The 26,513-nt window shown below is 43.7% G+C and overlaps 1 protein-coding gene across 1 annotated transcript in view; it reads right to left on the reverse strand.

The window, feature by feature from the left end:
• Positions 1–865: 865 nt before the first annotated feature.
• IL10RB (interleukin 10 receptor subunit beta) overlaps positions 866–26,513 on the reverse strand; it is a 56,963-nt gene continuing 31,315 nt past the window's right edge. The window contains exon 7 of the mRNA XM_059886812.1: positions 866–26,249. Within this exon, the coding sequence (XP_059742795.1) occupies positions 26,097–26,249 (153 nt within the window). The 3' untranslated portion in view covers positions 866–26,096. The remainder of the gene's footprint in view (positions 26,250–26,513) is intronic.

The following is a 26,513-nucleotide window of genomic DNA, read 5'->3' on the forward strand; positions in this document are numbered from 1 at the left end:
TTAGCCGGGAAAGATTCCACATGCCGTGGGGCAAGCAAGCCCAAGTGCCACAGGTACTAAAGCCTGTGCTCTAGAGAAGCCACTGCGATGAGAAGCCTGCGCACCGCAATGAGGAGCAGCCCCTGCTCGCCACAGTTAGTGAATGCCCACGCACAGCCAAAAATAAACAAAGTTAAATAAATACTTAAAAATAGTTATTTATTTGGCTGCGCTGGGTCTTAGTTGCAGCATGTGGGATTTTTAGTTGTGGCATGTGGGGTCTAGTTCCCCACACTGGGAGCCTGGAGTCTTAGACCCTGGGCAGCCAGGGAAGTCCCTAGACATCACTTTTGACTGCAAGATTTGTGTCTTTCAAATCAAGCAAAAACATCAAGGTACCTGTGAGGCAACTTGGCACTAAAGAATTGACTCTTGTTTAACACACAAGGAGGAAAATTCAAAGTCCCCCCACTGGCTCTGAACTGGCCGGCAGACACTACAAATAAGTTGTACACTGGACCTGGGCAAGTCAGTTAACAGAGGCTTAAATGGAGGGCAGGGAAGAAAGTGTCTGTGTATATGTATAAAGAAGGACTGGAATCTTCCCCTACCCCCGCAATATAATCGTCACACACCTCTTACCTGCAGGGTATTGCAACAGAAGGAGAAGGAGGGAACAATGCCGATGAAGACAGTCTCAGGACTCAGGTTCGCCCAGTCTCATTCTATTACCTGTCAGCTGTGGGACCTGGAGGACTTTGTGTGCCCCCTCTCACTCCCTCTCTCCACTGTAGTCACACTGCCCCCTTGCCTGTCCTGGCTCAGGAAAAGGGAACACTTGCTGCTTCCTCTGTTGGGAGTGCTCTTCCCCAGATAGCTGCAGCTCTTTTTTAAAAAATTTATTTATTTTAATTGGAGGCTAATTACTTTACAATATTGTGGTGGTTTCTGCCCTACATTGACATGAATCAGCCACAGGTGTACACGTGTCCCCCATCCCGGACACCCCTCTCCACCTCCCTCCCCATCCCATCCCTCTGGGATGTCCCAGTACACCGGCTTTGAGTGCCCTGTTTCATGCATCGAACCTGGACTGGGCATCTATTTCACATATGGTAATATACATGTTTCAGTGCTGTTCTCACAAATCATCCCACCCTCGCCTTCCGCTCTTGCTTCTTCACTGCCTTCAGGTCTCTTGTTCAGATGTCTTATCTTCACTGAGGCCGTCTGTGATCTCCCTCCTACCTCCCAGCATTCCTTATCCACAAACCTCAGTTTTATTTCCCCCCCAGAGCACTTCTTGCAACCTGCCATATGACTCATTTACGTGTCTGCCATTGCTGCTGCATTTCTCCAAAGAAACAGAACTGATAGGACATGACATACACACACGTACATCTATATACACACAAATGCATGTTTATGTGCGTATATACACATACACGTGTGTGTATATATATATAGTGCATATGTATTTGTATATGCTCAGTAAATAGCTGTCGAGTGGATGAATGAGACGAACCATCACTCTCTGAGATGAGGAGGAACTCGAGGCCTGGCATGGTGCATGGTCAGTGGGCTTGTGGCTGAGGTGGAACTCAACACCAGGGGGCCGTGTCAGTTTCTATGGCTGCATAACGAGTATCCAATATAACAGCTTAAAATAACATTATGAGACTTCCCTGAAGGTCCAGTGGTTAAAATTCTGCCCTCCCAATGCAGCGGGCATGGGCTTCATTCCTGGCTGGGGAACTAAGATTTTGCATGCTGCACGGTAAGGCCAAAAACAAACAAACAAGCAGAAAGCAAAACCTTACTTTCTCAGTTCTATGAGCCAGGAATCCGGGAAGAGCTTGGCTGGACCCTCAGTTCAGGGTCTCTCAATGTGTCAGCCAGAATGAGGCTCCACTAGAGAAGAACCCACTTTTTCTTTTAAATATAAATTTATTTATTTTAATTGGAGGCTAAGTGGTTTTGCCATACATTGACATTAATCAGCCACGGGTGTACACGTGTTCCCCATCCTGAACCCCCTCCCACCTCCCTCCCCATTCCATCCCTCAGGGTCATCCCAGTGTACCAGCCCTGAGCACCCTGTCTCATGCATCAAACCTGGACTGGCGATCCGTTTCACATATGATAATATACATGTTTCAATGCCATTCTCCCAAATCATCCCACCCTCGCCCTCTCTCATAGACTCCAAAAGACTGTTCTATACATCTGTGTCTCTTTTGCTGTCTCGCATACAGGGTTATCGTTACCATCTTTCTAAATTCCATATATATGCGTTACTATACTGTATTGGTGTTTTTCTTTCTGGCTTACTTCACTCTGTATAATAGGCTCCAGTTTCATTCACCTCATTAGAACTGATTCAAATGCATTCTTTTGAATGGCTGAGTAATATTCCATTGTGTATATGTACCACTGCTTTCTTATCCATTCATTTGCTGATGGACGTCTAGGTTGCTTCCATGTCCTGGCTATTGTAAACAGTGCTGTGATGAACATTGGGGTACACATGTCTCTTTCAATTCTGGTTTCCTCGGTGTGTATGCCCAGTAGTGGGATTGCTGGGTCATAAGGCAGTTCTATTTCCAGTTTTTTAAGGAATCTCCACACTGTTCTCCATAGTGGCTGTACTAATTTGCATTCCATCCAACAGTGTAAGAGTGTTCCCTTTTCTCCACACCCTCTCCAGCATTTATTGCTTGTAGACTTTTGGATAGCAGCCATTCTGACCTGCATGAAATGGCACCTCATTGTGGTTTTGATTTGCGTTTCTCTGATAATGAGTGATATTGAGCATCTTTTCATGTGTTTGTTAGCCATCTGTATGTCTTCTTTGGAGAAATGTCTGTTTAGGCCCATTTTTTGATTGGGTTGTTTATTTTTCTGGAATTGAGCTGCAGGAGTTGCTTGTATATTTTTGAGGTTAATTCTTTGTCAGTTGCTTCGTTTGCTGTTGTTTTCTCCCATTCTGAAGGCTGTCTTTTCACCTTGCTTATAGTTTCCTTTGTTGTGCAGAAGCTTTTATTGAAGTATAGCTGATGTACAATATTATATATTATATAAATTATTATATAATTATATAAAATGTATATAAACAATATTATTAATTATATATTTTATAAATTACAAGTGTACAATACAATGATTCACAATTTTTAAAGGTTAGATGGCACTTACAGTTGTTATAAAATATTGGCTATATTCCCTGTGTGGTGGTGGTGGTTTAGTCACTAAGTCATGTCCGACCCTTGCAATCCCATGGGCTGGGAAGCTACCAGGCTCCTCTGTCCGTGGGCTTCTCCAGGCAAGAATACTGGAGGGGGCTGCCATTTCCTCTTCCAGGGGATCTTCCCAACTGAGAAGTCGAACACAGGTCTCCTGCATTGCAGGCAGATTCTCTACAGACTGAGCTACAAGGGAAGCCCATATTCTCTGTGTAGTACAGGAAAAATCCACTTTTAAGATCACAGGGTTGTTGGTGGAATTCAGTTTCCTTAGGGCCATTTTTATCTCAGAGGGGCTTCCCTGATGGCTCAGATGGTAAAGAATCTGCCTGCAATACAGGAGACCTGGATTTGATTCCTGGGTAGGGAAGATCCCTGGAGAAGGGCATGGCAACCCATTCCAGTATTCTTGCCTGAAGAATTCCATGGACAGAGGAGGCTGGTGGGCTACAGTCCATGGGGTGTCAAAGAGTTGGACACAACTGATCAACTAACACTTTCACTCTCATTATCTCAGAGAGACACAGTAGTGGTCCTGAAGAGATATTCTAGTTGCCTGTCCAGGAACTGAACCTGGGTGGCTTGGATGAAAAACCAGGAATCCTAGCTTTCAGACCACCAGGGACTAGAGGCTAGAAGCAAAATGGCCCTAGGTCTTACCCCTGTTTGAAAGGAAGAATGTTTTAAGGAGGCAAAGACTGTATGCTGCTGCTGCTGCTAAGTCGCTTCAGTCGTGTCCGACTCTGTGTGACCCCAGAGACGGCAGTCCATCAGGCTCCCCCGTCCCTGGGATTCTCCAGGCAAGAAAACTGGAGTGGGTTGTCATTTCCTTCTCCAATGTATGTAAGTGAAAAGTGAAAATGAAGTCGCTCAGTCGTGTCTGACCCTCAGCGACCCCATGGACTGCAGCCTTACGGGCTCCTCTGTCCATGGGATTTTCCAGGCAAGAATACTGGAGTGGAGTGCCATTGCCTTCTCCAAAGACTATATAAACAGGTACAAAGTTTAGAGACACAGCACTGCATATGGGAGAGCACACAAAGAAACAGTTACTTATTAAGTCAGAAACAAGACAGAATTACACCCCCGGAGAGAAAGGCTGTGGGTGTCTGGAATGAAGAACACAGTAGAGAGGAGCTTAAACCACTCACATAGGGTCAGTTCTTCCAGGTCTTTGTTTACCTTTGACCAATTATCTTGTTTCTTTTCCCACCTCTGACTTGTCCTAAGGTCCTCCCCCATCTTCATGAGCATCTTTCCCCAAGATGGATTCCAGTGCAGAGGCCTGTGGGAAGCTTGACATCACCTATTATGGGATGGCATCCTCTCCTTTTTGACTCCCCAGGAGCCTTCCTGTGCGTGTGCAGACAGGGAGGTTCTCCTTGACCTCAGGAATGGGCATCTTATCTCTTTGCTTTGGCAGAACTCAGCTCTTGCCATTAACTTTGTCCTTGGAGTGTCTGGGTGAGAACCAAGTTCTAGTTTTACTCTGTTTGACCAACACCAGCTGTCCAGTCCCGGGGCCCATCTATTTCCTACTGCGGTTAAACCGATGAGCTCAATTCCTTACTGGCGAGTGCAGGTGGCTTCAGGTCCTTGCCACATGGGCCTTTCCACCCTGGCAGCTTGCTTCCCCAAAGGAGGCAAGCTGAGCACTTCTCTGGTGGTTCAGTGGATAAGAACCCGCCTGCCAAAGCAGGGGACACAGGTTTGATCCCTCGTCCGGGACGATTCCACATGCTGCAGGCCAACTAAGCCCGTGTGCCACAACTCCTGAGCCTGTGCTCTAGAGCCAGGGAGCTGCAGTACTTAAGCTCATACTCCACAACATAGAGCCTGTGCTCCACAATGAGGGAAGCTGCGCCTGGCAACAAACGGCAGACCCCGCTTCCGCCCCTGCGCTGCAACTACAGAAAGCCACAGAAATAAATTTTTTTTTAAAAGGGTGCAAGCTGAGAAGTCACTCGAGAGAGTCAGCCAGCAAGACAGGAACCACCATCATCTGTAACTTAAATACAGAAGCAGCATCCCTTTGTTAGCTTCTATCGAGTCACAGGTACCATGCACGCTCAGGAAGAGTGGATTATGCAAAGGCGGGGATTACTCTGAGGTGTGAGCACCAGGAGGTGGGGATCAGCGGTGGCCATCCCAGAGTCTGCCTGTCACAGGTGGGTAAGAACACAGACTCCAGAGCCAGACCACCTAGCCTCACTTCCCCATTGCGCCACTCTTTTCCCATGTGATCTTAGGTGAGTTCCACAACCTCTCTGTGCTTGAGTCTCAACCTTTGAAAAATGAGGCAAACAACAGTATCCACTTCATAGGGCTATTGTGAGAATGAAATTAGCATGCGGAAGTGCTTATTTATATAGCTGCACACAAGACTGGCTATTCACTCCTGCTTCATCCGGGCAAGTACACAGTGTTGTCCTCAGAGGGAAAGATGTCTCAGTGGCCCTAGGTTTCCTGTTTTGGTAGAATACCTCAATGCAGTCCAGAGCCTGTCCTGGCCCTGATTTCTCCTGCTCAGAGACTTTACCCTCATAGCTTTAACCTTCTGGGCATATTTCTAGTCACAAACCCAGGGCAATCATCTAGTTCATCGAGTGCCAGCCAGTACGTTCCAGGCTGTTGAATGAAGAGCTCTGATGGGTGTGGAAACTAAGGCAGTGTTCCCTGGTGGCTCATAGGGTAAAGCGTCTGCCTGCAATGCGGGGGACCCGGGTTCAATCCCTGGATCGGGAAGATCACCAGGAGAAGGAAAGGGCAATCCACTCTGGTACTCTTGCCTGGAAAATCCCATGGACAGAGGAGCCTGGTAGCCACCATCTATGGGGTCGCAAAGAGTCAGACACTACTGAGCGACTTCACTCACTCACTCACTCTCACTTGGCTCAGACGTGAGTCGTGAGACAACCAGGAGACAGAACGTGAACATGACTCAGGGAGGAAAATCACATTGAGTCTTTGTTGCACGAGACAGACTTTTACGTTTCTTTTACCCATTTTTTACCCCACAGGAAGTAGATTGGCTTGGGCACTGTCTGAACTAGGGTTCAGGGTATGAGACAGTTTGCAGTCACTCCTCTTGGCTGAGCAGAGGGTGGAATGGCGTTCCTGTACAGTCAGCTGCTCGCTCGCCCACCCTCCTTCCCATTTTAAACATTAAAAAGAGGTTAAGCTGGGCAGGTTAAAACAATGGAGCCCTTCACTACTCTGCCGGTTTCCTGTGGCTGCCTTGACAAATGACCATAAACTGAGTGGTTTAAAAAGCAGAGAAGTTATCCTCCCGCAGTTCTGGAGACCAGAACTCTGTGTCGTCAAGGCTGCGCTCCTCCACAGACTCTCAAAGAGAACCAGTTCCTTCCGCCTCTGATGGTTCTGGACATGACTCAACTTGTGGCCACATCACTCCAATCTCTGCCTCTGTGGTTACACCGCTTCTTGCCCTCCTATCCACAGAATCCCCCCCAACTCCACCTCTCATACAAGGACACTTGTATGAGCATTTAAGGCCCACCTGGATAATCCAAGACAGTGTGTATATCAAGACCTTGAACTTAATCCCATCTGCAAAGATCCTTTTTTTCCAAATAGAGTCACATCCACAGATTCCAGGAGTTAGGACCTGGGTATCTTTTTAGGGGACTATTTTTCAGGACTTCCTGTCCTGCTGCTTGAGTAATTTCACTACGGAATGATTGAATGATGGCTCTGTGGACAAAGTGGAGATGACAGATCAAGACAGTACGGTACTGGCACAAAGACAGAAATATAGATCCATGGAACAAAATAGAAAGCCCAGATATAAATCCATGCACCTATGGACACCTTATCTTTGACAAAGGAGGCAAGAATATACAATGGAGAAAAGACAATCTCTTTAACAAGTGGTGCTGGGAAAACTGGCCAACCACTTGTAAAAGAATGAAACTAGAACACTTTCTAACACCATACACAAAAAATAAACTAAAAATGGATTAAAGATCTAAATGTAAGGCCAGAAACTACAAAACTCCTAGAGGACAACATAGGCAAAACACTCTCTGACATAAATCACAGCAGGATCCTTCTTCTATGACCCACCTCCCAGAGTATTGGAAATAAAAGGAAAAATAAACATATGGGACCTAATTAAAGTTAAAAACTTCTGCACAACAAAGGAAACTATAAGCAAGGTGAAAAGACAGCCTTCAGAATGGGAGAAAATAATAGCAAATTAAGCAACTGACAAAGAATTAATCTCAAAAATATACAAGCAACTCCTGCAGCTCAGTTCCAGAAAAATAAACGACCCAATCAAAAAATGGGCCAAAGACCTAAACAGACATTTCTCCAAAGAAGACATACAGATGGCTAACAAACACATGAAAAGATGCTCAATATCACTCATTATCAGAGAAATGCAAATCAAAACCACAATGAGGTACCATCTCATGCAGGTCAGAATGGCTGCTATCCAAAAGTCTACAAGCAATAAATGCTGGAGAGGGTGTGGAGAAAAAACAACCCTCTTACATTGTTGGTGGGAATGCAAACTAGTACAGCAACTATGGAGAACAGTGTGGAGATTCCTTAAAAAACTGGAAATAGAACTGCTTTATGATCCAGCAATCCCACTGCTGGGCATACACACCGAGGAAACCAGAATTGAAAGAGACATGTGTACCCCAATGTTCATCACAGCACTGTTTACAATAGCCAGGACATGGAAGCAACCTAGATGCCCATCAGCAGATGAATGGATAAGAAAGCAGTGGTACATATACACAATGGAATATTACTCAGCCATTCAAAAGAATGCATTTGAATCAGTTCTAATGAGGTGAATGAAACTGGAGCCTATTATACAGAGTGAAGTAAGCCAGAAAGAAAAACACCAATACAGTATACTAACGCATATATATGGAATTTAGAAAGATGGTAACGATAACCTTGTATGCGAGACAGCAAAAGAGACACAGGTGTATAGAACAGTCTTTTGGACTCTGTGGGAGAGGGTGAGGGTGGGATGACTTGGGAGAATGGCATTGAAACATGTATATTATCATATTTGAAATGAATCGCCAGTCCAGGTTCAATGTATGATACGGGATGCTTGGGGCTGGTGTACTGGGATGACCCTGAGGGATGGTATGAGGAGGGAGGTGGGAGGGGGGTTCAGGATGGGGAACACATGTACACCTGTGGCAGATTCATGTTGATGTATGGCAAAACCAATACAATACTGTAAAGTAATTAGCCTCCAAATAAAATAAATACATTTATATTAAAAAAAAAAGTGGAGATGACAGCCCAGCTATGTAAAAGTGAGAGGTGCTGAAATCGTGGACTGTAGGAAGGGCATTTTCAAATGTTTTAGGACAAATCAAGGCTTTCCCCAAGGCACAGTAGGCGAGGGGACAACCCATGAAGATGAGACTAGAGACTATTCGCTCAGTCGTGTCCGACTCTTTGCGACCCCGTGGACTGTAGCCCACCAGGCTCCTCTGTCTATGGGATTCTCCAGGCAAGAATACTGAAGTGGGTTGCCATTTCCTTCTCCAGGGGATCTTCCCGACCCAGGGATGGAACCCAGGTCTCCTGGATTGCGGGCAGACGCTTTAACCTCTGAGCCACCAGGGAAGATGAAGAGAAGTGTAACTAAATGTTTACTCACTCATGTTTTTTGAGCTCAGACTTACAGGATCCATTCTAAAGATTGAAGGCAGGCACACAGCTCTAGGCAAGTGTTTTAGAGCATCCAGAACCTTCTAGCAAGAGTGCCAGAGAGACTGCAGCACCAGAATGAGCCAAGAATCTTCTAGAGATGAGCTCTGAGAAACCACATTTGCAGCAGAAAGAGGAAGGAAGGGCAGGCCCTCTCTCATGGGTAGAAGGTGTTTTGTAAATGAACCAAGAGGAAACAAAACTGTTCACCTGCTATTTTTGCTTCTGGCCTCACCATCAAAGCAGCTCAGATGGGAAAGGACAGATGGGGTGACAATATGCTGCTGGGCAAATCAAAGCCAGAGACAGACGTAGTTAAGGGGCCCACTGGAAGGAACTCTGGCTTCTGAGGCTGGAAGACTTGGCAGACTTGGCTGTGGACCAGTGAGAAATACAATGGGGGTGCTGGAGAGGGGCCAGTGGAGCGAGGGTGAAGGAGGCTCCAGGCGCCCACAAGCAGATTAGGGTCCTCAGATCATGAAATTCTCCAGTCTGACCCGGATTGTAGAGAGTTCATTAACCATGGCCCAAAGGGTAATTTTGAGTCTAGGGAGACTTGTCGGGGATGGAGCTATTTGGTTGAAAAATCAATAATGCAATTTATCCAGTTCTGATACATAGAGTCAGCTAACCAGGTACCCCTCTCTCTGAATGTTTATTCTTCTGTCTTTTTCAAGGAGAATCAACAGTGTGCATCTCTAGAGTCCACTGGATTCAGTTCTTGGGAGTTCCCTTCCCCTGCTCCATTCCCTAACCTAGTCTGCACATGGATCTTCTTGCTGATCCCCCCTCACCCCATCATTTTCCCCCATGAATATGAATAAGGCAGATGAAGACATGGAGCCCAGGAAAGGAAATACTGACAGCTCTGAACCAGCCAAAGGCTGGCAGCAGAAATTATAAATGGGCAGAGACCACTTAAAGAAGAAGTAAAGCCAAGTTAACTTGGAGAAGGGGAATAAAAGCATGTAAAGCTTTACCAAGAAATATTTCTTGGGACTCCCCTGGTGGTCCAGGGGTTAAGTATTCACCTTTCAGTGCACAGGCTGTGGGTTTCATCACTGGTCAGGGACCTAGGATCCCACATACCTTGTGGCCAAAAAAAACAAAATATGTTACAGCAATGAACATCCCTTGCATTGCAACTAGAGAGTTGCCTCCACTTGCCACAACTAGGGAAAAGCCCGTGGAGTGATGAAGACCAATATAGTTCAAAAAAACAAACAAACCCACAATAAGATACCACCTCACACCTGTCACACACTAGTATCAAACAGACAAGAAAAAAAAAGCCACTGTTGATGAGGATGTGGCGAACCGGCTGCAACGGACCTCGCAGAAGCTGGCCGAGAGGAGCTACCCTGCGTCCGAGGTCAGGGGCGGCGGCCGGGAGTGCCAGGCTGCGACGGCGCAGGAGCGGCCCAGCGGAGCTACCCTGTGTCCGAGGTCAGGGGCGGCGGCCGGGAGTGCCAGGCTGCGACGGCGCAGGAGCGGCCCAGCGGAGCTACCCTGCGTCCGAGGTCAGGGGCGGCAGCCGGGAGGAGCTACCCCAGGTCCAAGGAGCGGTGGCTGCACGGGCGCAGGAGGGCTGAGAGACTAGTCAATCTAATCACACTAGGACCACAGTCTTGTCTAACTCAGTGAAACTACGCCATGCCCTGTGGGGCCACCCAAGACAGGCAGGTCATGGTGGAGAGGTCCAACAGATTAGACTGACTAGTTTTCTGTGATTATGGTTTCAGTGTGTCTGCCCTCTGATGCCCTCTTGCAACATCTACCATCTTACTTGGGTTTCTCTTACCTTGAACGTGGGGTATCTCTTCAGGGCAGCTCCAGTAAAGCGCAGCTGCTGCTCCTTACCTTGAATGAGGGAACACGTGTATACCCATGGCAGATTCATGTTGATGTATGGCAAAACCAATACAATATTGTAAAGTAATTAGCCTCCAATTAAAATAAATAAATTTATATTTTTAAAAAAAGTATGAAAAGGCAAAATGATAGGATACTGAAAGAGAAACTCCCCAGGTCAGTAGGTGCCCAATGTGCTACTGGAGATCAGTGGAGATATAACTCCAGAAAGAATGAAGGGATGGAGCCAAAGCAAAAACAATACCCAGCTGTGGGTGTGACTGGTGATAGAAGCAAGGTCTGATGCTGTAAAGAGCAATATTGCATAGGAACCTGGAATGTCAGGTCCATGAATCAAGGCAAATTGGAAGTGGTCAAACAAGAGATGGCAAGAGTGAATGTCGACATTCTAGGAATCAGCGAACTGAAATGGACTGGAATGGGTGAATTTAACTCAGATGACCATTATGTCTACTACTGCAGGCAGGAATCCCTTAGAAGAAATGGAGTAGCCATCATGGTCAACAAAAGAGTCCGAAATGCAGTACTTGGATACAATCTCAAAAATGACAGAATGATCTCTCTTCGTTTCCAAGGCAAACCATTCAATATCACAGTAATCCAAGTCTATGCCCCAACCAGTAACACTGAAGAAGCTGAAGTTGAACAGTTCTCTGAAGACCTACAAGACCTTTTAGAACTGACACCCAAAAAAGATGTCCTTTTCATTATAGGGGACTGGAATGCAAAAGTAGGAAGTCAAGAAACACCTGGAGTAACAGGCAAATTTGGCCTTGGAATATGGAATGAAGCAGGGCAAAGGCTAATAGAGTTTTGCCAGGAGAATGCACTGGTCATAGCAAACACCCTCTTCCAACAACACAAGAGAAGACTCTACACATGGACATCACCAGATGGTCAACACCGAAATCAGATTGATTATATTCTTTGCAGCCAAAGATGGAGAAGCTCTATACAGTCAGCAAAAACAAGACCGGGAGCTGACTGTGGCTCAGATCATGAACTCCTTATTGCCAAATTCATACTTAAATTGAAGAAAGTAGGGAAAACCACTAGACCATTCAGGTATGACCTAAACTAAATCACTTAAGATTATACAGTGGAAGTGAGAAATAGATTTAAGGGCCTAGATCTGATAGATAGAGTGCCTGATGAACTATGGAATGAGGTTCGTGATATTGTACAGGAGACAGGGATCAAGACCATCCCCAAGAAAAAGAAATGCAAAAAAGCAAAATGGCTGTCTGGGGAGGCCTTACAAATAGCTGAGAAAAGAAGAAAAGCGAAAAGCAAAGGAGAAAAGGAAAGATATAAGCATCTGAATTCAGAGTTCCAAAGAATAGCAAGAGGAGATAAGAAAGCCTTCTTCAGCAATCAATGCAAAGAAATAGAGGAAAACAACAGAATGGGAAAGACTAGAGATCTCTTAAAGAAAATTAGAGATACCAAGGGAACATTTCATGCAAAGATGGGCTCAATAAAGGACAGAAATGGTATGGACCTAACAGAAGCAGAAGATATTAAGAAGAGGTGGCAAGAATACACAGAAGAACTATACAAAAAAGATCTTCACGACCAAGATAATCACGATGGTGTGATCACTGACCTAGAGCCAGACATCCTGGAATGTGAAGTCAAGTGGGCCTTAGAAAGCATCACTACGAACAAAGCTAGGGGAGGTGATGGAATTCCAGTGGAACTATTTCAAATCCTGAAAGATGATGCTGTGAAAGTGCTGCACTCAATATGCCAGCAAATTTGGAAAACTCAGCAGTGGCCACAGGACTGGAAAAGGTCAGTTTTCATTCCAATCCCAAAGAATGCTCAAACTACCGCACAATTGCACTCATCTCACACGCTAGTAAAGTAATGCTCAAAATTCTCCAAGTCAGGCTTCAGCAATACGTGAACCATGAACTTCCAGATGTTCAAGCTGGTTTTAGAAAAGGCCAACATCCGCTGGATCATCGAAAAAGCAAGAGAGTTCCAGAAAAACATCTATTTCTGCTTTATTGACTATGCCAAAGCCTTTGACTGTGTGGATCACAATAAACTGTGGGAAATTCTGAAAGAGATGGGAATACCAGACCACCTGACCTGCCTCTTGAGAAACCTGTACGCAGGTCAGGAAGCAACAGTTAGAACTGGACATGGAACAACAGACTGGTTCCAAATAGGAAAAGGAGTATGTCAAGGCTGTATATTGTCACCCTGCTTATTTAACTTATATGCAGAGTACATCATGAGAAACACTGGGCTGGAAGAAGCACAAGCTGGAATCAAGATTGCCGGGAGAAATATCAATAACCTCAGATATGCAGATGACACCACCCTTATGGCAGAAAGTGAAGAAGAACTAAAAAGCCTCTTGATGAAAGTGAAAGAGGAGAGTGAAAAAGTTGGCTTAAAGCTCAACATTCAGAAAACGAAGATCATGGCATCTGGTCCCATCACTTCATGCGAAATAGATGGGGAAACAGTGGAAACAGTGTCAGACTTTATTTTTGGGGGCTCCAAAATCACTGCAGATGGTGACTGCAGCCATGAAATTAAAAGACGCTTACTCCTTGGAAGGAAAGTTATGACCAACCCAGATAGCATATTGAAAAGCAGAGACATTACTTTGCCAGCAAAGGTTCATCTAGTCAAGGCTATGGTTTTTCCAGTGGTTGTGTATGGATGTGAGAGTTGGACTGTGAAGAAGGCTGAGCACCAAAGAATGGATGATTTTGAACTGTGGTGTTGGAAAACTCTTGAGAGTCCCTTGGACTGCAAGGAGATCCAACCAGTCCATTCTGAAGGAGATCAGCCCTGGGATTTCTTTGGAAGGGTTGATGCTGAAGCTGAAACTCCAGTACTTTGGCCACCTCATGAGAAGAGTTGACTCATTGGAAAAGACTCTGATGCTGGGAGGGATTAGGGGCAGGAGGAGAAGGGGACGACAGAGGATGAGATGGCTGGATGGCATCACTGACTCGATGGACATGAGTTTGAGTGAATTCCGGGAGTTGGTGATGGACAGGGAGGCCTGGCGTGCTGCGATTCATGGAGTCACCAAGAGTCGGACACGACTGAGCGACTGAACTGAACTGAACTGAACTGTGTACTGTTGACAGGCAGGTAAGCTGGTATAGGCATTATGGAAAACAGTCTGGAGTTTTTTCAAAAAATTACAAATAGAACTACCATATAATACAGGAATTTCACTTCTGGGTATTTTTTCCAAAGAAAAGAAAAACACTAATTTGAAAAGATATACAGACCTCTATGTTCACCACAGCATTATTTGTAGTCAAGATATGGAAACAATCAGTAGATGAATGGATAAAGATGGTGTGGTAAATATGCAATGGAATATCACTTATCCACAGAAGGAATAAAATCTTACCGTCTTTTACAACATGGATGGAACTAGAGGATATTAGGCTAAGTAAAATGAGTTAGACAAAGACAGACAAATGTCGTATGATGTAGAATCTAAAAAACTTAACAAAAGAACAAACATAATAAAAACAGGAACAGGAATACACTCACAGATGCAGAGAACAAAGAGGTCGTTTCTAGAAGGGAGGGGCTGTGGGGATGAATAAAATACGTAGGGGTAACTGAGAGGTAGAAATTTCCAGTTACAAAATAAATGAGTCTTGGGGATGAAATGCACATCATGGGAAATACAGTCAATAATATTGTAATAACTCTGCATGGTCATGGCAGCTAGATCTATCATGGTGATCACTTTCAAATGTATCGAAATATTGAATCCCCATGTTGTACACCTGGAACTAACATAGCATAGTAGGTCAGTTATACTTCGATTTTTTAAATTAATATTTCCCCCTTCTTGTTCTAGCCTTCTAGAAATACTATGTAGAACTCGTGGCTAAGAAAACAACCTTAAGGAATGACAACAGATTGCATTTGCCAAATAAAACAAGGAAACAACACACAGATGGTTTCTATTTTTTATAACCAGTGGAAGCTTTTGTGACTAATGACAATGCCAGGCGGCTCCAGGAAGCTGTGCAAAGAAGTGATGCTGGTGATATCAGTACAAAGAACACAGGAAGCTCTCAGGCAACCTTTAAGTCACGTAAGCAGCCCTCCTCAGTCCTGCCCTGGCATCCTGTGTGTTCTGCAAGTTCAGCACTTAACAAGAAATAAATAACACCTTTACTGAGATATAATTCAAGTACCATATAATTCACCCATCTAAAATGTAGGATTCAACAGTTTTTGTATATTCATAAATACATGATGGCCATCATCACTATCTTATTGCAGAACATTTTTATCACCCCAAAAGAGGTCCCCTATCCATGAGTAGCCACTCCCCATTCTTCTCCTCTTCCGCCCCGCAACCCCAGCACTTTCTGTGTCAATGGATTTGCCTATTCTGGACAATTCATAGAAGTGGAAAGATATCAAACCTTTGTGACCCTTTGTGACTGGCTTCTCTCACTTAGCATGTTTTCAAGGTTTATGTGGCATCTGGGTCAAGTGGCAAGGTCAAGTGCATGTAGGGATACTCATTTCATTGCTGCATACTATTCCTTGTGTGGTTTAGCACATTTCATGTATCCATTCATCATCTCATGGACAAGTGGGCTGTCTCCACTTTCTGACTAGTGTGAATAACACTGCTATGCATATTTGTGTAGAGCTGGTCTTTGTGTAGATCTGTAGTTTCAGTTCCCTTGGTTGTATAACCAGGACTGGAATTGTTAGGTCATATGACAATTTTATGTGTATTTCTTTGATGAACTGCCAGACTTTTCACAGCATTGGTTTTTCACAGTGTTGGTTATTAGAGTGGTGGGACCAGATCCTTGTCTTCCCTAGCACTTAGGATAACAAAGGGGCTACTAGATGCTTGCTGAGACTTCTGCTGATTTAAAGTCCTCTAATCTTCAGGGCCCATCAATCCACTAAAGACCTTTACAGAGAAATATTTCTCTTTTTAAAAAGATTTTTATTTTTTGATGCGGACCATTTGTAAAATCTTTATTGAATTTGTTACAATGTTGGGTTTGTTTTCTGAATTTCTCTTTCTGATAGTTTGTTGTTAGTGTATAGAAATACAATAGATTTCTGTGTATTGATTTTGCATCATTGTACTGAATTCACTGATGAGGTCTAGTATTTTTTTTGGTGCCAGCCTGAGGATTTTCTATGTATGATATCATGTTGTCTACAAACAGCCAGTTTTACTCCTTCCTCTCCAACTGGATTCCTTCTATTTTTTTTCCTTATCTGATTGCTGAGGCTTGGAATTTCATGTTGAATGAAAGTGGTGAGAGTTGGCATACTTTTCTTGTTCCTGATTGCAGAGGAAATGATTTCAGCTTTTCATCATTAAATATGATGGTAGCTGTGGGTTTATCATGTATGACCTTTATAACATTGAGGTATACTCCCTCTACAGCCACCCTGGTGGCTCAGCAGTAAGAATCCGCCTGCCAATGCAGGAGATGCAGATTTGATCCCTGGGTCAGGAAGATCCCCTGAAGAAGGAAATGACAACCCACTCCAGTATTCTTGCCTGGGAATTCCCATGGACAGAAGAGCCTGGCAGGCTATAGTCCATGGGGTTGCAAAAGAATCGGATGAACTTAGTGGTTACACAATAATATTCCTTCTATACTCACTTTGTTGACAATTTTTATCATGAATGGATGTTGAATTTTGTAAAAAGCTTTTTCTGCATCTATTGAAATGATATGATTATTATTCTTCAACTTGCTAATGTAGTATACCATATCGATTTGCAGGTATTGAAACATTCCTGTATCCCTGGCATAAACCCCACTTGGTCTTGGTGTAGAATCCTTTTAATATATTGCTGAATTCAGCTTGCTAATATTTTGTTGAGGATTTTTGCATTTATGTTTATCAGGGATGCTGCTGCTGCTGCTGCTAAGTCGCTTCAGTCGTGTCTGACTCTGTGCGACCCCATAGACAGCAGCCCACCAGGCTCCCCTGTTCCTTGGATTCTCCAGGCAAGAACACTAGAGTAGGTTGCCATTTCCTTCTCCAATGCATGAAAGTAAAAAGTGAAAGTGAAGTCGCTCAGTCGTGTCCGACTCTTCGCGACCCCATGGACTGCAGCCTACCAGGCTCCTCCACCCATGGGATTTTCCAGGCAAGAGTACTGGAGTGGGGTGCCATTGCCTTCTCCATCATCAGGGTATTGACCTTTAATTTTTGTTTGTGTGGTGTCTTTGTCTGGTTTTGGTATTTAGATGATGCTGGCCTCGGAGAACGAGTTTGAAAGTGTTCCTTCCTCTTCAATTTTGTGGACTATTTTGAGAAGGCTAGGCATTAACACTTCTTTAAATGTTTGATAGAATTTAACTTTGAAGCCACCTGGTCCTGGACTTTTGTTTGTTGGAAGTTTATTGATTAGTGACTCAGTTTCATTACTGGTAATCAGTTGGCTCATATTTTCTATTTCTTAGTGATTCAGTCTTGGGACATTGTACATTTATAGGAATTTATGTATTCCTTCTAGGTTGTCCATTTTATTGGCATAAAATTGTCTGTAGCAATCTCTTATGATGCCTTGCATTTCTGTGGTGTTGGTCATAACTTCTCTTCTTTCATGCCTGGGTTTACTGATTTTTGCCCTCTCTATTTTTCTTGATGAGTTTGCCTAAAGGTTGATCAATTTTATCTTCTCAAAGAAAAACTTTTAAAATGTATCTGCTAGGATCTTTAATAGTTCTTTCCTCCTACTAAGGTTTCTTTATTCTTTTTCTAGTTCCTTTAAGTATAACTTTAGGCTGTTTATTTGAGATTTTTCTTGTTTCTTGAGGTAGGATTTAGTGCTGTAAATGTCCCTCTTTGAATGGCTTTTGCAGGGTCCCATAGATTTTTGATCATTGGTCTCTCTTTTCATTTGTCTCCAAGTACCTTTTTTTTAAAAATTGTGATATAGTTGCTTTACAATATTGTGTTAGTTTCTGCTGGACAGTGAAATGGATCAGCTATATGTATCCATATACCCCCTCCCTCTTGGACCTTCCTCCCACCTTCCTGCCATCCCACTCATCTAGGTCATCATAGAGCGTTGAGCTGAGTTCCCTGAGCCATATAGCAGGTTCCCACTAGCTAATCTGTTTTGCACAGGGCAGTGTACATACATCAGTCCTAATCTCCCAATTCATCAACTCCCACCCCATGTCCACCCATCAGTTCTCTACATCTACCTCTCTATTCCTGCCCTGCAAATAGGTTCATCTGTACCATTTTTCTAGATTCTACATATATATGTTAACACACAAATTTGTTGTTCTCTTTCTGACTTACTTCACTCTGTATGACAGGCCCTAGGTCTATCCACGTCTCTACAAATGACCCGATAGCCTTCCTTTGTCCATTCTGTGTATGTACCACGTCTTCTTTACCTGTTCATCTGTCGATGGACATTTAGCTTGCTTCCGTGTCCTGGCTATTGTACATAGTGCTGCAATGAACATTGAGGTGCATGTGTCTTTGTGAATTATGGTTTTCTCAGGGTATATGCCCAGTGGTGGGATTTCTGGGTCATAGGTTTTTGTCATCGATAGCTGCTCTGTAAATAGTTGTAATTTGGGTGTGTCCATGGGAGTAGGTGAGCTCAGGGTCTTCTTACTTTGCTATCTTCTCTCTCTTTTGAAACAGAACTTTAAAAAAACTTGTTATTATTTATTTATTTTTAAAACCCTTAAGTTTCTTCCTGGGTATTTGGTCCATCCTTATCACATTTCTCCATTTTTTTTCTTCTAAAGAGCTAAATTTTAAAAGCTCACTTGGTGAAAATATTCCATTATTTGTCCTTGTGCTCAAAGATGGCTTTTGACATTAAAACAAAGTTTGCCACTGAGGGTTTGATTTCTAACCCACTCTTCTGCTGCTAACTAAAATAAGGGCTAATCTTATTTTGGCATAAGAAGCAAAAATTGGCAACAAGAAGTAAAAATATTAAAAATGGGGAATAGAACTGAGATACTGTAAAATTTTGTGACTTCTGATGTGCAGTTGAAGGTGAAAAACAACTTCAACTCAATTTAAAAGTAGACAGAAGAGAATATAACCTTTTTCTTTACCTGATTTCACTGATTTTATTTTTCTCTTGCCTGTGTTTTGGTGTTTTGTTAACTTATTTAAACAGAATTAGCTCTATTTAATCTGCATGTGTTAATGAGTTTCTATCTGATTTGCAGTGTAGCTGTCAGGTACTCAAGGTTTCGGTTTACATTTTTATTATCTATTATTTCAACAGACCCTTCTTAGTAGTAGGTCTGTGTCAAGTGCCAGCATAGAGAAAGGGGTAGCAGCAGGGAGAATTACTTCCCAGATGACCAGTGGTGAGAAGCTCAGAAGCCTGGAGCAGTGCTGGGAGGAAAAATTTTCGGCCATGAACATATTTCCCTGAGATGTTCCTAACTCTGAATAATTTCTGATCTTCTTGTAAAAGCAGAAGGTGATGGGTAGACCTTTTGTTGTTGTTGTTTATTCACTGACTTGTGTCTGACTTCTTGGTGACCCCATGAACTGTAGCTTGCCAGACTCCTCTGCCCATGGGATTTCCCAGGCAAGAATACCAGAGTGGGTTGCTGTTTCCATCTCCAGGGGATCTTTCTGATCCAAGGATCTAACCCACATCTCCTGCACTGGTAGGTAGATTCTTTACTGCTGAGCCATCTGGGGAGCCCTGGTGGACCCTTTAGCTGGGTATTAAAGACAAGAGAACAGGAAAACAGACAGGAGTGCAGGATAACAGTTAATTACCATCTCTCACACCTTCTCTGGCAGAGCAGCGATCTGCACCTTGGTTGCACACTCCCTGGAAAAAACCTGGGAAAGCTTTAATACCCAGGACACCCGAATCCCACCCCAGAGTGTTCTAATTTAGAGCAAGGCCTGGCATTGACACTTCTAAAGCTCGCCATGTGGCTGCAATGGCAGCTATGGCTGAGAACCACAATGGTGAGGAAGAACAGGGTGACTGAGAGGCTGATCTGGTCTTGGAGAGAAGGATTGGAAGTGCCAGTAAGGAAGCACAGTGAACTCTTCTCTTTTTCTTCCAGAAGAAGCTGGCAAGGGGAAGCCTGGGGAGGGGGTGACGGGAAGTTGGCTCAAGCTGGCTTCCCTCAGGGGGTCTTTCTAACAAACCTGACATATGTTTCTGCTATGGTGTCTTCATGGGGGCCCACAAGATGACCTGCTGAATCCCTTTCTGATCTCAGAATTCTTGGACATTTTCTCACCAGTGAGGTTCTCCCCTCCTTCTTCACTTCCTAGCTGCAAAGCTTGCAGCCTTAGCAGTTAGATTGCCCACATCCTTCTCAAGAGAACTGGGCTTCAGAGACTTGGCAAGGCCACAGAATCTACCCTGAGCCCTGGCAGGGCCTGAGCCACAGCCCTCATTACACATGAGGGTTGAACTCTCAGTGCAGCCCTGCAGCCTGCCTCGGGCTTTCCTTACAGGGCTTCAGAGGGTCCTGTGTAGGGTTTGGGCCCAAAGAATAAGTAAAATAATCAATGTAAAGTATTTATTACAAAGCCTGGCTGCTACTCCCTTGATGTCAGTTGAGACAACCAGAAGTGTTGTGGGAGACACTTCTGTCCCATCCTGTGAGGGAAATGTCCTGTGGGAGACAAATCTGTCCCATCCTATGAGGGAAATTAAAATGAAGGAAGTCTTGCAGGGTGGGGCCAGAAGTGCCTGTAGGAAAGTGCAATCAGAAGCAGAAGCAGGAGAGCAGGCCTCTGACCTTGGTTCTGACCTTCCTGGACACTGTCCAGATTCCATGCCTGCCCGCAAGCATAGCTAGTCAGGCAGCACTTTAGATGAGAAAGGAAGTAGGACTTGGAATTCTTGAACCCCTGGAGGTTTGGCCAGTCATGCCGGGAGTTTAAAGAAATCCTATGACTCACAAGATAAAACAAACAGCGCTGTAAAAATGTTAAAGTCAATATTAATTAGACCTTGAAATGTTTCATCCTCAGTTGTTCTCCTCCCTGTGTTTTAGTTTAAACCCAAGATATATTATACAGAAAATAGTTGTTTAGATTTGCTCATATATCTACCAGTTTCTTTCCTGTATTACTTTCTTTTTTTCCTTTCCTATATTTCTTCTTACATATCATAACTTCCATCTGGGAATGTTTTTTTTCTGCCTTAAATATATCCCAGAGATCTTTCTCTAAAAAGGTCTTTTGATGTCAAATGTCATCAACTTTTGTTTGTCTGATTCTTTTTTATCTCTTTTCCTGAAAGATTGAAGTCAGTATCAGTTTGTGACCTGGGATTATGAGTGGGAACCCCTGGAACTGCAATTTGATGTCTCAGCCACAGAGTGGATGCACTGCCTGGGACCTTTTCCTGGTTGGGATTCCAGATTGCTGTTAACCAGGGACTTCCCAGTACTGTTTTAAAGTCTGGATGTAGGTCAGCCCAATTTGGTAATGTATGTGCTGTTACTCTTTTCTATTGCTTCCATTTCTCTTCTTTTAATGACTGTATGTTGAAATTAAGTCAAGTGATCTTTTTTAGAAAATTGAAATTGTTTGTGTGTTACAAGTGGTTTCTTTTGTTAACAAATCCTTTGAACGTAAAACAAAAGTAAAACTTTCAGTAAAACACCTCCCCAGTTAAGAACCACTTCTCTAGAATTGAGGTGACTCTAGAAATTTTATGATACTTAACTTACCCATATCTCAGATTCATCTTATTCTCCTCTGAAACAAAATAGGATCTTAAAACATTTCATTTTCAGTTGTTTTCCTCCCTGTATTTTATTTTAAACCCAGGATATATTGTTATTGTTTTATACAGAAAATAGTTGTTTAGATTTGCTCATGTATTTACCAGTTTCTTTCCTGTATTTCTTCTTATGTATCATAATTTCCATCTGGGAATGGTTTCCTTCTGTCTGAAATATATCCCTTAGATCTTTATTTGATCTTTTAATGTCAAATATCATTGACTTTTGTTTGTCTGAGTCTTTATTTTATCCCTTTTCCGGAAAGGTATTTTTTCAGTCTTATAATTCAAAGTTGACAAAAATGTTAGTGCACTTGAAAGGTATACTACCACTCTTTGACTTCTTTACTGCTGAGATCATCATCCATAATTTAATTATCTTTTCTTTGAAGATAATATGCCTTCTCTGTTTTTGAGGCCCTGCAGTTTCACCTTGAATTAAATTTGCCCATTTCCATTCATTTTGGTTCACTGATTCCTAAGATGTCAATGATCAATCTTGCCATCTCCTGCTTGACAGTCTCCAATTTACCTTGATTCATGAACCTAACATTTCAGGTTCCTATGCCATATTGTTCTGTATAGCATCCGACTTTACTTTCACCACCAAACACGTCCACAACTGAGTGTCATTTCTGCTTTGGCCCAGTTGCTTCATTCTTTCTGGAGCTATTAGTAATTGCCCTTTGCTCTTCCCTAGTATCACGTTGGAAACCTTCCAACATAAGGGACTTATCTTTAGGTGTCATATCTTTTTGCCTTTTCATACTGTTCACAGGGTTCTTGTGGCAGGAATACTGGAGTGGGCTGCCATTTCGTCCTCCAGTGGACCACGCTTTGTCAGAACTCTTCACTGTGACCCGTCTGTCTTCGGTGGGCCTGCATCACATACTCAGAGCCTCACTGAGTTATGCAAGCCCCTTTGCCACGACAAGATGATGACTGCAGCCATGAAATAGAGACACTTGCTCCTTGGAAGGAAAGCCATGACAAGTCTGTGAAAGTCACTCAGTCATGTCTGACTCTTTGCGATCCCATGGACTATATAGTCCATGGAATTCTCCAGGCCAGAATAATGGAATGGGTAGCTGTTCCTTTCTTCAGGGGACCTTCCCAACCCAGGGATCGAACCCAGTCTCCTGCATTGCAGATGGATTTTTTACCAGCTGAGCCACCAGGGAAGCCAAAGCGTGTGTGTTAGTCACTCAGTTGTGTCTGACTCTTTGGGACTCTATGGACTGTAGCTCACCATGCTCCTCTGTCCGTGGGATTCTCCAGGCAAGAATACTAGAGTGGGTTGCTGTTCCCTTCTCCAGGGGATCTTCCTGACCCAGGGATCTAACCCGGGTCTTCAGCATTGCAGGCAGATTCTTTACCATCTGACCCACTGAGACAGCATATTAAAAAGCATCATTTTGCTGACAAAGGTCCGGATAGTGAAAGCTATGGTTTTTCCAGTCATCATGAGAGTTGGACCATAAAGCTGAGTGCTAAAGAACTGATGCTTTTGAATGTAGTACTGGAGAAGATTTTTGAGAGTTCCCTGGACTGCAAGGAGATCAAACCAGTCAATCCTCAAGAAAATCAACCCTGAATATTTATTGGAAGTAATGATACTTAAGGTGAAGCTCCAATGCTTTGGTCATGTGATGCAAAGAGTCAACCATTGGAAAAGACCTTGATGCAGGGCAAGACTGAAGGCAAAAGGAGAAGAGGGCGGCAGAGGATGAGAAAGTTAGATAGCATTACCAACTCAATGAACATGAATTTGAGCAAACTCTGGGAGATAGTAGAAGACAGAGGAGCCTGGCATGCTGCAGTCCATGGGTTGCAAAGAGTCAGACACGACTTAGTAACTGAACAACAGCAAGTTTTGCCCTGATGTGATTTCTTCTTCTTTGTCCAGCTAGGGATTTGTTGTCCTGAGCTTGTAGACTGGTGTCTTTCATCAGTCATTATCTTTTCAAATATTGAAATACTCCTTTTGCCTCATCCTTTCTCACCTCTCCTCCTGAGACTGTGATTCAGTTCAGTCAGTTCAGTCACTCAGTCGTGTCCGACTCTTTGTGACCCCATGGACTGCACCATGCCAGGCTTCCCTGTCCATCACCAACTGTTGGAGTCCACCCAAACTCATGTCCATTGAGTCGGTGATGCCATCCAATCATCTCATCCTCTGTCATCCCCTTCTCCTCCCACCTTCAATCTTTCCCAGCATCAGGGTCTTTTCAAATGAGTCAGTTCTTCAGATCAGGTGGCCAAAGTATTGGAGTTTCAGCTTCAGCATCAGTCCTTCCAATGAACACCCAGGACTGATCTCCTTTAGGATGGACTGGTTGGACTTGCAGTCCAAGGGACACTCAACAGTCTTTTCCAACAGTCTAAGGGACTCTCAAGAGTCTTCCTTGCAGTCCAAGGGACTCTCAAGAGTCTTCTCCAACACCATGGTTCAAAACATCAATTCTTCTGCGCTCAGCTTTCTTTATAGACCATCTCTCACATCCATACATGACTACTGGAAAACCCATAGCCTTGACTAGACGGACCTTTCTTGGCAAAGTAATGTCTCTGTTTTTTAATATGCTGTCTAGGTTGGTCATAACTTTCCTTCCAAGGAGTAAGCGTCTTTTTATTTCATGGCTGCAGTCACCATCTGCAGTGATTTTGGAGTCCAAAAAAATAAAAAGACTGTGATTAGACATGTAATAGATCCTCTCATTCTATTCTCGTATGCGTGTGTGCTAAGTCGCTTCAGTCGTATCTGACTCTTTGCAACCCTATGGACTGTAGCCTATCAGGCTCCTCTGTCCATGGGATTTTCCAGGCAAGATTACTGGCATGGGTTGCCATGCCCTTCTCCAGGGTATCTTCCCACCCAGGGATCGAGTCCACGTCTCCTATGTCTCCTGCATTGGCAGGCAGGTTTTTTACCACTAGCGCCACCTGGGAAGCCCCTCTCATATTTCCCATCCTTATGTTATGTTAATGCATTCTTGATAATTACTTCAGATACTCAAATATCTGATCAAATACCAGTGAATGTTGCTGTGAAGATGTTATTTTTAATATGAGGTTGGCATTTAAATTAGAAGGCTTTGAGTAAAGCAGGTTACTCTTTATCATGTGAGTGGGTCTCTTCCAATCAGTTGAAGGCCTTGAGAGAGAAAAAGACTGAGGTCCCCAGAGGAAGGAGTAATTATGTCCCCATATTGCCTTTGGACTCAGCTGAAACATCAACCCTTCCCTGGTCTCTGGCTGTCAGTCTGCTCGACTTTAGACTTGCCAGCCTCCGCAATTCCATGAGTCAACTCCCTAACAATGGAAATGTCTCGCTTCTCATTGACTCTCTCTGAATCCTGACTCTTATGCTCCCGTTTCTGCCCAATTTACTTACATTAAAAATTTCAGTTTTCCTAATTTGCTGTTAAGCCCATTCTCTGACTTTTAAATGTCAGTTACGGTTGACCCTTGAACAATGTGGCGATTAGGGTGACTGAAATTCACATATAAGTTTACAGTTTGCTCTCATAGCTGTGGTTCCACAACCACTGACTGTGTAACATTATGGTATGTATTTAATGAAAAAAATCTGTGTATAAGTGGAACTGCACGATTCGAATCTGCATTGTTCAAGCAACTGTATCATAATTTTCATTTCCAGAGATCTATTTAGCACCTCCTCTACCATGCCCTCACCCCGTCACCAAATCCATTTGAAACTTAGTCTGCAGCAGCTTTTACTTATTGCTCCCAATTATTCTCTCTCGTCCTTGTGAGGGAATCATACAGTCCTGACTCTTCCCAGGGAAGGCGCACACGTCCCCATTCTACTAACATTGGACTTGGCCAAGCTTCTGGCCATAGGAAGTGGAGGGCAGTGACATGCTCCATGTTCAGCAGAAGCTCTGAGGACGATTGTGGTCTGGTAGTTCTGTCCCCATTTGGCAGGTCCTTCAGCCTAGATTCTAGAATAAAGACATCACTGAGAAAAGAACAGACCCTCAGTTGATTGCCAGCCACACACAAAATGTGTGAGAAAGAAGTCTTTGTTCTCCAAGCCACTGGGATTTGGGTTCCTGGGAATCACTCGGCCTCTTGTGCCATCCTGATGCTATCAATGCTTCTTACATTTATTTGACTGCACTCTGCGTGCTCTCTTTCCTTGGACCGTTTATGTCGGCATCTGAAGTCTTGGTGGATCAGGCCCAGCTGCCTGCTGTTTCTGCTGGCTTTTCCTTGTGATGTTTTCTTTTGAGATTATAACTTCTCAGGAAAGATACTACTTTGCCTCTCCAATCAGAAACAACACTGAAACCAAAAAGGCTCACTTGCAGTCCCTAGTAGGCTGAATAACGACACTCAAAGGTACCCGCTGAATAACGACAAAGGTATCAGCTGAATCACGACACTCAAAGGCACTGGGTCCTAGTCTCTGGCATCTGTGAATCTGACCTATTTGGAAAAGGGGTCTTTGCAGATGTGATTAAATTAAAGATCTTGAGTTGGGTAAGTTATCCTGGATAATTACCTGTTCAGTTCTGTTCAGTTCAGTTGCTCAGTCGTGTCCGACTCTCTGTGACCCCATGAACTGCAGCATGCCAGGCCTCCCTGTCCATCACCAACTCCCGGAGTTTACCCAAACCCATGTCCATTGAGTCGGTGATGCCTGGGTGGGCCTTAAAATGCAACCACAGGTGTCTCTATAATAAAGAGACAGGCAGAGGGAGAGAATCAAACAGAGGAAGAAAAAGTGATCTGAATACAGGCAGAGATAGCAGTGATGCTGATGCAAGCCAAAGACTGCTGGCATTTGGAAAAGGATGGAGCAGACTGTCCCCTAGAACCTTTGAAGACTTTTCTGGCACCTTGAATTCAGCCTAGTGATACTGACTTTGGACTCCTGAAGTCCAGAGCTGTGAGAGAGTAAGTTTCTGTGGCTTTAAGTCACCAACTTATGACACTTT

The sequence above is a fragment of the Bos taurus genome, chromosome 1 (genome assembly GCF_002263795.3).
Source record: "Bos taurus isolate L1 Dominette 01449 registration number 42190680 breed Hereford chromosome 1, ARS-UCD2.0, whole genome shotgun sequence".
NCBI classification, from domain to species: Eukaryota; Metazoa; Chordata; class Mammalia; order Artiodactyla; family Bovidae; genus Bos; species Bos taurus.